The sequence below is a fragment of the Natrix helvetica genome (genome assembly GCF_964273705.1).
Source record: "Natrix helvetica genome assembly, chromosome: 1".
NCBI lineage: Eukaryota > Metazoa > Chordata > Lepidosauria > Squamata > Natricidae > Natrix > Natrix helvetica.
In genome coordinates, this window is record NC_138548.1 from 307998668 (window position 1) to 308011749 (window position 13082).

The following is a 13082-nucleotide window of genomic DNA, read 5'->3' on the forward strand; positions in this document are numbered from 1 at the left end:
CCGAGGTGTGTGAAAAGGGTTACATTGGCAGAAACCTTTTTTTTAAGTCCACAACAGCTAGATAAGATTCAGAAGCTTCTCAGCAGCCTCCCTAACTCACTGAACTATAAAGAAGAAGAGAAGGTACAGCACAATCAGACTTGCAAGATTGTATTGTTGCAACCAATCTCACTAAAGTACTTTTAGTCTTCTTGTAATTTCCTACTTTGGTTTATCTAGTGGCACTGACACTAGTTTTCATGTTTATTTCATTTTAAAGAGAAAGCTCTTAACTGGCCATAAATCAGTGTTTCTCAACCTTGGCCACTTTAAGACCTATGGACTTCAACTCCTAGAATTCGTAGCATATCTGGCTGAGGTATTCTGGGAGTTGACATCCACAGGATTTGAAGTGTCATGGTTGAAAAACACTGATCTAGATGATTCATTCTGGATTATATATTACAGGCTTTCAGTGGTGAGTTTTTTTGTGAAATTTATGTTCTGAAGTTGAAAAGTATAATAAACAATTAGAAAATATATTTATACTGTCTCGGTTTTATTCTTGGACAGTCAAATAGCTGTGATTGTGCCAGATTTCCAAAACTAGTATTAGCAATTAGTTAGTCTTCTCATTTGGAAAAAAGAAGTCAAGTGTTTTGGAAAAATCACTATGGACATACTTGTCTTTATAAGAACTTATGTCAGGCTGAGAAATAGTTTGGATGGCTATTTTAAAATATGTCCATTGTTTGTTTACACTGTCTGATTCAACAGAACAAACTTTAAAATCAAGATGATATGGAAGAAAGAGGAAGTTCATATTTATGTATTCAATAGTATTTACTTTGAGTTATGGATTACCAACCCTTCATAAAGCATGGAGGGATGTTTGCTGTGAGATATGATCCTTGTCAAGTAAGAACAAAAGGAAAGCTCATCATTGCCAATAAAATCAGATTTTTTTTCCTTACATGGGGTTGCAAATAACCACAGTCCCAAAGTATGCATATCATGTGATCAGGATCAAGAAGCATCCTCTTGTTGTATCTTATTTCTCTTTCTTCCTTGGTTACCATTGGGTGATGGTATTTCAAGGTGAATGATTGACTGTTGTTCCAAATACATAGACCTGTTTTCTATATAGCAACCCTTTGATTATATTTCCTCCCAGGTTCCTTATATCATCCTTGATTTCTTTCTTTTGGATATGTTCCACTTTACGTATATCCTTCCTAAAATGTAATGATAAATTCTTTAGTCAGCATGCAGTCTGAACAATGTGGAACATCAAGGAATATTGATGTGTTTTAGAAACTAAAGCTTTATATTTGTTTCCAATGTTGTCTTCTGCACTGAGCACATGACGATATCTCATGGGCCACAATTACAGGAAGGAAGATTTCATCTGAAATTTAGGAGTAGGAGTAAGAAGTTAAATTGTGGAATCAGTGATTCCATTAGGTGAGCTATTCCTCTGCTGAGGCCTTTCAAGTACGGCTATATTTTGAGGCAGTTCTACACAAGATTTATTTAGCTTTAACAATTTTGGACCACTTTTCAAAATTATTTTGTGATTATGTATTTAATTTATATCCCAACTTTCTTCCCCGAGTGCATCCAGGCAGGGCAAGAGGGTAGAAAATCTTGTCCCCTTTAAAGCATGCATTGCATTCACAACTGGCAGAAAAAGTAAGAGTGTTTTGGTTACATGCTTGGAACTGCCTTCTTGATATTTTTCATATGTGCCTGCATTCCCTATTCCAAAGATGTCTATAAGTTGAGAGACATAAATCATGTATTCAAAGAAACTACAAAAAGACTTTAAATTCATCCAGATATGAAACTGAACATAGAAGCCACAAATAGATACATGCAATCAAAAGTAAAATAAGACACAAGATTGGCAAAGAAGATGTTTATATATTTTAATTTTTTAAAGGGTGGATCTCTACCTACAGACATATCATCTGTCTGTCTGTCTGTCTGTCTGTCTGTCTGTCTGTCTGTCTGTCTGTCTGTCTGTCTATCTATCTATCTATCTATCTATCCATCCATCCATCCATCCATCCATCCATCCATCCAAATAAGTGTATATCTTGCAATCCAATGGTGTTACAAAATATATGACATCTATAAATCTAGCAGGTTAAAAAACCTAAAATTATTTTAGTAAATTTGTTACTTTTGGCAGCTACAGCTATCTTGTGAAAACAGGATGCAGCATTACCAATATCAACAGATACAAGCCATTTCATTAGAACTCAAATTGATACCCATTATCTGTAAAACCAAATGTGGAAGTTAAATAATAGCACTCCTTACCCTTGACAAATAAATAGCATGTTCATGATATCACACTATTCTCCCCAATAATAGACTAATATTTTATAGCTTAAAGTGGAAAAAATACATAGCAGGCACAAGTAATCATTCCTCCTTATTTTATTTCTAAACATCTTTCATGCCTTTTGCGTAGGAAAGATCAGTGTAAGAGATGTGTCATATTTGTTTTGTTTCTAAAAATAGGTATACAAAGATTCTTAAAATCCACATAAAAGGACATTACAGCATATTGACCTGTAAAACTGTAGACTGAGATGTTAATATAATGCAAAATGCAAATGCAAAAAAGTTGTGAAAGGGTCCTTGGAGACATATTTAGACATTCAAATAAAATCCAGGTTAGAGCTCCTCACACTTTAGGCGCATTCAGTCCTTTAAACCTGTGGTCCATGGTCCCCTGGGGGCATGAGAGGTCGACACAGGGGGTTGTGAAGACTTAAATAAATTTATGATTTAAATCTTGAGTTAGGTTTTTGGGGGTCTGGGGCCATTGTCCATGGCCGCAAAAGATATTTAAAGGGCATCTGTGATGAATAACAGTTTGAAAACCACTATTTTAAAGACATAGTAAAATTAGAGCCATGTTAGCTGATGATGAAGAGACACGGTGGCTCAGTGGCTAAGACACTGAGCTTGTCGATCAGAAAGGTCGGCAGTTCGGTGGTTCAAATCCCTAGCGACACGTAATGGAGTGAGCTCCTGTTACTTGTCCTAGCTTCTGCCAACCTAGCAGTTTGAAAGCACGTAAAAATGCAAGTAGAAAAATAGGGACCACCTTTGGTGGGAAAGTAACAGCTTTCCATGCCCCTTTGGCGTTTAATCATGCTGGACATATGACCACAGAGACATCTTTAGACAGCGCTGGCTCTTCAGCTTTGAAACGGAGATGAGCACTGCCCCTAGAGTCAGAAACAACTAGCACATACCATATGTGCAAGGGAAACATTTATCTTTTTAGCTGATGGTAGCAGAAATCAGAAGAGACACCTCACAAAAACTTAAGCCTTTTAATAAAAACTGTTAGTCTGAAAAGGTGCTACTAGACTCCTGATACCTTTGTCAAGAAAGAAAGTTGTCTAATCTTCACTGTATATAAAATGATTATTCTGAGAAAACATGCATTAATATTCAGGTTTGTTGTCTAAAAGCAACCCCCAAATAACCAAACACCCCCAAATGATCAAACAGTAAGCATGTAACAGTAATTCCATGTAAGTATTTTGCTTGCCTGTGGGGTATGCCAAATAGTTTTCAGGGGACATACATAGGTACTTAAAATTTTATGCAGTCAGATTACAAAGTGATCTGGTAAAATGTTTTAATAAAGTAAGGATCGAATGTCTTAGCAAGTCTATATATTAAGAGTCTGTACCTTATATACATTAGCCAGTATTAATTAGCATGTTTTCCAATTTTAACTTCATTGCTATAACAGTTTATATTCAGATGGCTGGCCATATAAAGCAGGGATCTGGGAATTTCTCTCACTATCTCTTGATTTTTACCTTTACTACTATTGCAATTATCTCAATCTGTGGTCTGTATATATTTACATCTCTCTCGGTGCGATAAAATCACATTTGCTCTCAAGTAATGGTAGAGCAACAGTACACTCTTTCTCCTAAGAATGTGAGAAAAGCTCTTTTTTTGAATCAAGTAGAAGACATCTATAATCCAGTACTCTTCTGCTGCCCCCAGGAACCAATCAAATGTTCAGGATGTCAAAGCAACCTTTTATCATTTGTTACCAATCAGGTGGTAATTTGAACTCCACAGAGAATGGAAAGCCCCCATGGATAATAAGTGCTATTAGCCTTATTATCCCAGAATGTTATTGCCAGCAGTACATCTGTACTATGGCAATATGCAATTTTATTTTCTTCATTTAATTTGCTGTTGAACATAGAACAACTTATACTGCTCTTGAAAAATGTTCTTGTAAGATAATATAGATTAACTTTCTCCAACTTCATACCCTATAAAACTACCTGGATTGCAAAATGCACAATTCCCAGACTGAATTTGGGGTTTTGCAGTTCCGTCATATCTAAAGGGCGCAAAGGCAGGGATAGACTGTGAAATAGGGTCTTATCTGAAGTTGATATGCATTTAGAACTCTGTACTATGGAAACAATCAGAATAATGATGAAAACTGAAGCATGACTCTTTATAAATCATGAATTATCATCTATCTAAATTCAGGTGTTTCTTTAAAGTTACCAACACAGTGTTGTTTTGTTCAGACAGAATGCCAAGTATTCACCTTAGACCATGTCCCTACTTGTAAATTCTATGGAATATCCACAGTCGGTGAATAACTTAATAACCCTTTGCCAAATCCTATTCTGTTATGAAGCATTATGATAACCAAAACAATAGTATTAGAGTTCAAATAAAAATACAAAATAACAAGTTTCAAATACCTCTGAGTTTTATAGTAAAAGGGACAATAATTTATATAGAGAGGCACCATTCTTTTCTATTTCTCTTTCTCTATTCCTCTCTTTACAACTTCTCACCTTTAAAAAAATTGTGATGGTGTTACTTCTATCAGAATAACTACTCATAAATTGAAGACTAGTGGATCAATAGAGCTTTTCCCTACCTGATAGTTTCCAAATGCGTTGGTAAGAAATTGGGGAGCTGTGATCCCAACAGATATGGAAGACATCATTTGGGAGAAAGATGATTTAGAGGGAGGCCTATCATGATAGTCAACCAAGGTCAGATAATTTAATAATAACAAAGTGTATTTTAGTATAGTGGAACATCACATTTTGAACAGTTCTGTCAGTAATGTAAATGAAGGCATAGGTGAAAAGGATTTTTTTTTTCTTAATCAACATCATATTATGAAACTTTAATTTGAATTCTTTTTTCCCCTCTTCGCAGTATTGTCAAGTAGAGCTATTTTTCAGCATCTTTACTTTGATTTTAATACATAATGTTCTTAATTTTTTAAAGCCAAAGCCAAGTGAAACTGTCACAACTGATGAATCTGGGGTAAGATAGCAAACTAACCCCAGTGATTGTACATCTACTTCAAGTTTATTCTTTTTATTATTCTTTCCTCCACTGGTTTTTTTTTTTTTTTTTTGTATTTGTCCTACAAAAATGTATGCAGTGATTGATTTTGTTGTCAGTGTACCTATCAAACCGTACTACAGGAAAATTCAACTTGACCCTATTAACAATGTGGAAAGCATGGAAATGCATGTGATGAGTGAAGCATTTGTACGGATTTTGTGTACCAGCATGTAATTTTTTTCCCCTGTCACCTCATACTTATAAAATGGAAAAGGACCCAGAGACACATATTCCAACCTTACTTCTTTCACCCTTGCATTTGTTACTGTTTTTTTTTCTTTTTTCCTGAATTGTTCTTTATTCTGCTTTTTACATGGTTTGATTTCTGTATAATACCCTATAGAACAGCGAAGACAGTGCTAGAATCTCCATCACATTTTTCCGTCTGTTCCGAGTTATGCGATTAGTGAAGCTCCTCAGCAGGGGAGAAGGAATCCGAACTTTATTGTGGACATTTATTAAGTCATTTCAGGTATGCGCATCATTTAAAAGAATTGCTTTTTTTCGAGTCAATATGCAATGTATTAGGTATTGCACGGTGATCCAGAGGGAAATGCATTATAAACAATGGTGATGTGTACAATCAGGATGTTCAATTTCTCTGTGTCTCTCTGTTCTGTGTGTTTTTGTGTGTACGTGTGCATGGGTATGCATACATATACATATATATCTGTACTTGCATTATATTGATTGGAATATGTATTTATATTATTTTAGTTATTTCGTAGTTATTTTTTACATTTATGTACTGCCCAGCTTCCTCAAAGAGGGACTGGTGGTATACAATAAAATGTTAAAATATAAAACAGTATATATGAAAGTTAAAACATTTAAAAAAATTTAAGAGGAGACAAGAGATTAAAATTAGTTAAAAGGCGAAGGGAGGACTTTCAGGGAACTAACTGGCCCCATGACTGCGTATTCCCCTGGGCTCACCAAGTAAGGCTGCAGAGCATGTCTTAACTTCTGTTTAGCAGGCCAGGAAACTGGGGGTCAGTCTCATCTCTGCAGAATAATATTCCACAAGGTGGGGGGGCAACAGCTCTCTTCCTAGAATCCACCAATAAGAATTCTTTAAATGATGGGGTCTGTAACATTCCCTGCCTGCCTGATTGGGTGGGATGGGATGGTGGGATGGGATGAAGACAGTTCTGTAGGTACCTTGGCCCCATACCAACAAAGATCTGATTATGTGTATAGATCTGAATAATATAATATTCTGCATAGCACTTAGATTGTGCCCAATTCTTTGCAGTTCTGATTAAATATTTTTACAAGAAATTGGTGAGACATATTTTCTATGTGCCCATGATTACAGACTGAGGATAATAACCTGGCTCGTAACTGTTTCTGTTAGTTCAACAATGCTAATTCTTCATTCAGAAATATGCAATCATAGTTCTTAATTGTTCAACAGGATGGAAATTACTAATTAAAATTATTAGTAATTTGGAATACTAGTTTCAAAAGCATTTATTAACCATAAAGTCTAATCCTATACAGATAGCCCTTGACTTGCAACCACAATTGAGCGTAAAATTTATGTTGTTAAGTGAGAGTTTGTTAAGGAGGTTTTGCCCCATTTTATGACATTTCTTGCCACAGTTGTTAAGTAAATCACTGCAGTTAGGTTAGCAACATGGTTGTTAAGTGAATTTGGTTTCCCCATTGACTTTGCTTGTTAGAAGTTTGCAAAAGGGGATCAAATGACCCTGGGACACAGCAATGGTCATAAATATGAACCAGTTGCCAAGCACCTGAATTTTGATCACATGACCATGGGGATGCTGCAAAGGTTGTAACTGTGAAAACATCCATAAGTCACTTTTTCCCCGTGCCATTGAATGAATGGTCACTAAATGAACTATTGTAAATCAAGGATTACCTGTATACGTTATTTTAAAATAACATTTAAAGCAAAGTAAGACTCAGCTTTATGTTGAGTCACTACCCTGAAATAGCAAGCAACACTAAAGTCAACACATTAGTGTCATTTAGTACAACATACTTTCATCTGTGGATAGCATTTTAAATAACTGTAGAGTTTTCCCTGCCAATCCTTGTCTATTTATTTCTGATCAGTAGAAATTAAAAATAGAAAAATGTATAGTCCATGCATAATAGATTCAAAAATAGATGCAAGTTATTATTTTCAAACTTCCTTTCATTTTAGGCTCTGCCATATGTTGCCCTTCTGATAGCTATGTTGTTTTTCATCTATGCTGTTATTGGAATGCAGGTAATAAAAACAAATTATTTTTTTCCTGATGAGTCAATTATAAAGGGATGGGATATTAACAGTCTCTTGCCAATCTGTGTTAGAATACTTATTGTATATAGAGAATGTGCTAATGTGCTGCCAACACTTGCATTAAGACTCCTGGACAAATTTAGCAGTTAATGGATTTTTTAAAAATCCCTGGACTGAACTGTGGTCAATGCTACTTAATTCATTCACAAATGCGAAATGAGGTTTGTAATACTTTTTTCTATATAGTAAAAGCTTGCAAAGAGGCAAGTTAGTGAATAGTTAGTGAACAGTGGTGGGATATGACCGGTACGCCCCAGTATGGGCGTACCGGTGCCTGCTGGGAGCACAGGTACCGTTCTGGTACGGTGCTCCGGAGGGCCTACCCGCCCTCCCGCTCTCCATACCTGTATTTGAGCTGATTGTGGCTTACATACACATGCACGGAGCGTACGGCGCCTGCGCAATGCTCCGCCGAGCAGCTGGAGCATTGCGAGTGGTAAGTACGCATGCGCATGCTACACACGTGCATGTGGTGGACGCCTGGCCCCGTTGCACTGTACCGGTTGCAACGGGATCCAGAACCCACCACTGTTAGTGATCATTAACCATAGCATGGTAATAATGTAACAGAAAAAAATACATATTAGGAATTAGGATTGAAATCAGCACAACTAAATATGAGTAGGATCTTTCTTTAAATACCATCTATTACAGAGTCAGAAAAGTTTCTGATTAATATAATAAACATTTTGAAGTGCTAAATTATCTCCTCCTTAACCAAGTGCTGAAATATTTGGCTTTTTTTTTTTTTAGTTTGGTGGTTGGGGAAAACAAACCATAGGGAATGTATAAAAGCTGTAAGTAAGTCCCCAAAGGCTGCTTGGTGGGTTGAAAATTTCTGCCCACTGTTTTATTTTCCATTACTTTTTCTCCAGTTTGTTTAGTTTCCTTTCCTACTCCTTGCAATTGTACCATCTTTTTTCACTCAGTCTTGCTCTAATCCTGTTTGTCATAGGACAAAGATGCTCCACCAACCACTTTTAGGGGTATTTCTTCACAGTATATGCCACAACTAAACAGCTGCATTTTGCTGCATTCCACTCCCATCGGAAAATCATGCCATTCTAAATCTTGCTGCATCTACAATGCATGCCCACCAACGTAGAGAGTGAGAAAGATACCCCTTGATAAAGATGTGCAGGAACCTGGCCCAAGATTTAAGTTTAGAAAGTCCAAATAATCTTTAAAATTGGCTCAGGCAGGTCTAATTGTCTAAACTATAAGGAGAAGGAGATGCATCCCAATCAGGCTTTCATAATTTTTTATTAGTCAATCTCAATACAAGTAGTTATTGTGTGAAGCTGATTTTATGGCCTGTTCTACCTAATGAGCCTGATACTGTGCACCAGAATGTGTCTGTGTTGTGCTGCTATCTATATGTTGTTACCGTGAAAAATCCCATATTAAGCTTGAAATTCCAACCCAAAGGAAATACTCCATCCAGTAAAAAGCCTCCACCAGTAGGTGTGCGCAGTAGTCTGGTAACTACTCCATGCACTCATCAATTGAATAATTAATTTTCAAAAATGTTAAATTTATGGGACAACTATTCATTTACAAGGTAGCAGCAAACAAAAGTTTAATGTTTTGGCTGCTTGCTAATAAGCCAATTGGTTGACAGAGAAATGAAAGAAATAAAGCCAGCCCTACTGTGCTCAAATTCAGCATCTTGAGGAGCAATATTAGAGAAGCAGAGTAATGCACCCTAAGCTGTTCCTTGGGTGGCTCGTCTACAGTTTAAACTGGAGTACAGGAAAAGACCCTCCACCCACAACCAGAAGGAGGAAATGAGTGAGACAAAAGGAGATAAGATAATAGAGATGGAGATGTTGCATGCCCCAAATATGACAAGGTGGCAACAGTGTTTTGGATCTTAGAGAATTATATAAATGTATTTAAGGCTAACCCAAACATCAGTTAACTAAGAAAGGTGGGAAGGAAGGGTATACAGTTTTGACTGGAGCATAGACCTATATAAAGGCATTGACTTCTTTATATCACAGAGGACAATCTATGTGTATATAGCTTCATTTTTCTCTATAATGGTGTTTTATCCAATTGATTCATATCCAGAAGTCTTTTAATAGGTAAAATTATCCAGAATAAAGTAAATAAATTAAACACCTGGAGAGCTGAGGTTTACTACCAATCTGTATTGTAAAACCTGACAATTATGGCTAAGGATCAATGTGCCAGTAAATAATAATTATTAGTATTATTAGTATTAGGGTTCAAAAATAGGAAATGTTTCATATTACAAGCATCTGACTCAATACTGCAGAAAATCAACTGTTTAGGCTTATCAAAATTGCAAAAAAGGTTACCATGGGTAAGCTGTTACTTCTCTTTCAGGTATTTGGCAAAGTTGCTCTGAAAGATGGCAATCAAATTAACAGGAACAACAACTTTCAAACCTTCCCCCAAGCTGTGCTTCTTCTCTTCCGGTAGAATTTGTTTGTTATTACTGGCATAGAGTTCATAAGGATCCAGTTGGTCTAGTGGTTAAGACACCAAGTTAGGAACCAGGAGACTGTGTGTTCTAGTCCCCCCTTAGGCATGAAAGCTGATTTTGGGCCAGTCACTTTTTCTCTCAGCCCATAACATCAGGCTAGGGCAATAAAACAGTTGGTCAATTCCTGTTATATCCAAATGGATCGATCCTTGGTTGACCTGGAAAAAGGGTACTTTGAACTTGTGGAGTACTTTGAAACTCTAGGAAGAAAAAAAAGAGTTCAAAAATGTGTGGAATGGTTTTGTGGTAGGTTGTGAAAAAATACTTTATTAACATAAGAAGTTAAACTCCTGTTCCTTCAACAGTACATATAATATATAGGTCATAAACAAGTAAAATATTTAACCTTAAATACCTTAATCCAAGATGGGACATCAGATGAATCATTATGGTACTTTTGCTGGAACTTCTGAGTATTCCACATATATTTAGTCTGCCAATGAATTAAAAATGACAGCAAAGAAGCTAGAATGCAAGAAACGCCAGATTCTTGCTTGTTTTCTATCATTTGGTGATTTTTACAATTTTTCAGACGTTCAATGTTTTACTTAAAAAGAAATGAAAATATTCACTTTAAACTTCTACCACGTTGTAAACAGCCTGAAACAGTTGTCCCGTTTGATACTTTTCATAATGCTGAAAGAGCCACTTCATGAGTAGATATGTTTTATGTGGTCATCAGTAGCTAACAGAAAAAGACAAAGGACTGAAGGAGACACACTGCAGTGACTTCCAATTAAAATGTCAATTGCCAAAGATCAACGTGAGAATGTGTAATTGAATATGAGTAGAAATTACATATGAGAGCTGAAAGGCAATTTAGGTAGCCTAATCATGTACTGTCCACATATCCTCCCTTATTGCCCAAATAACATGAAGGTACAGTTACATAAGTCTGTGTTAAAATTATACATTTAGTAACTGCTGGATCCCTGCCCTGTCCTTGGGGTTGCAAGGAACATCAACAATATATTTAAAGGTGGTACATTCATAGGAAAAGCCAAGAGGAAAGCCCCATCCAGGGACCAGAAAGTGCAGAGGTAGCATCATACAATTAGAACATATATAGTATAAGCTAGTAAAGCAGCAGCCTCAAGTTCAGACTAAGAAAATTTGGTCAGAGTTTGCCTACACAGATACTAAGGTATGTAGATTGTTTTGGACTGACTGCAGTAGCACAGGAAAGCAAATGATGAAAACTGTATTTTGACAACACAACAAAACCATGTGACTTACATTATCTGCACTCAGTGTTGGGATACAAATACAAAGACCAGGGTGCATGTTTCATCATTTTTTTTCAACAACACAGTTTGTCCCAGATGCCTATACAAAGGAAGACTGTACCTAATACTCTCTTAAAATTGGTTTTGTCCAAAAAAATTTTTAATATAGTTATCTGCCTTGTGTATGAATTCTGAGCCACTGACATCAACAAAAGCAATAGAATAAAACATCTACAGATCAAGTTAAAAAAAATAAAAATTCATAACACAATAGTAGTCAAGTGCTACATATATTACAGTATCACTCAGCAAACCACACTTACATTAGGCTCATCTAACTGCCTGGAAAGTTATATTTTTTCCTCAATATCTGGGAGAAAAAAAATCAAGACTTCACAGTGTTCTGGAAGGCCAGGAGGGTGGAAACTGAGCATAGGGGAGTCTGCTTCATAGGATAGGTGCCATAACAGATGGTCCTTGGTCTAACAAGGTGGCATTATTTAATAGAAGGGATGGAGCAAATTTAGAGATGATCTTGGAGAAACTGTTCAGAGGTGACTACAACATGTGCAAAAAATGTTTTAAGTTTATGAAACAAGGAAAGATTAGGAAGAAACCCAACCTGACTAGACCCTGACTCTCTGGAGTATAGGATGGAAGGAGAAGTAGGATACCTCCTGCATTAATTGTGCCATTCTCAATGGTTGCCTAATGATAAAGTGTAATTGGAGTTCTGCATATTTCTGGGCTGCTTATTCATCTATCTGGGCTCTAGACGTTACATGTACAAGCAGCCTAGGACTCCTATAGAACTCCTATTACATTACATCATAAGGCAACCATTGAGAATAATTACTAAAAACCGCCAGCATAGTACATTAATACTGATAAAAATGTACTTATACTTTCAAGATTTTAATGTGAATAGGACATACATATTTAATATATTTTTAAATAAACAGCATAGCATGATATCTCTTTACTGTGCCCTCACTCAAATTGTCTGGGACCATTACTAGGAACAATAATAGTAATGTTATGCTAAAAAGAACCAATGTTACTTGTCTTATTTTATCTTCCTTTGTTCCACATTAAAGGTGTGCTACAGGAGAGGCTTGGCAAGACATCATGCTAGCTTGCATGCCAGGAAAACGTTGTGATTCAGACTCCGATTATAACCCTGGAGAAGAATACACATGTGGAAGCAATTTTGCTATTATTTATTTCATCAGTTTCTATATGTTATGTGCTTTTTTGGTGAGTCTAGAAAGTAAATTTCTGAATGGCTAAAATTTGAACAGGCAAATGTACTAAAGATTAATTATATTAACTCACAAAGCATATATTATGTTATGTTTAGTTTATTTAATTTAGTTTAATTTATTGTTTCCTTTCTTTGTTGCTGTTACTCATGTGGCGCTCCACTTTCAAAAACTTTGTATGCCTGCAGTATTAATATCAGATAAAAACCAAATTTGAGTTAATTCAATTATTATCCATCAGTACAATGTATTCCTATTCAAGATAACATGCTCTTATTTTTCCTCAAAAAGCTTTCTGAAGGGCATGGATTTTATGTCTTTCCAAAAATATAGGAAGAAGAGGGAGTTATAAATATTTG

The 13082-nt window shown here is 36.0% G+C and overlaps 1 protein-coding gene across 4 annotated transcripts in view; it reads left to right on the plus strand.

Annotated features, from left to right (window-relative positions):
- Positions 1-13082, plus strand: part of CACNA1D (calcium voltage-gated channel subunit alpha1 D) — a 253198-nt gene that overhangs the window by 189393 nt on the left and 50723 nt on the right. For 3 of the 4 annotated variants that reach the window (XM_081938852.1, XM_081938855.1, XM_081938853.1), the window contains exons 31-34: positions 5756-5884; positions 7586-7651; positions 10076-10167; positions 12559-12718. In XM_081938852.1, the coding sequence (XP_081794978.1) occupies positions 5756-5884; positions 7586-7651; positions 10076-10167; positions 12559-12718 (447 nt within the window). Of the gene's footprint in view, positions 1-5289; positions 5329-5755; positions 5885-7585; positions 7652-10075; positions 10168-12558; positions 12719-13082 lie in introns of all 4 variants that reach the window. The other variant, XM_081938854.1, reaches the window with a different exon arrangement.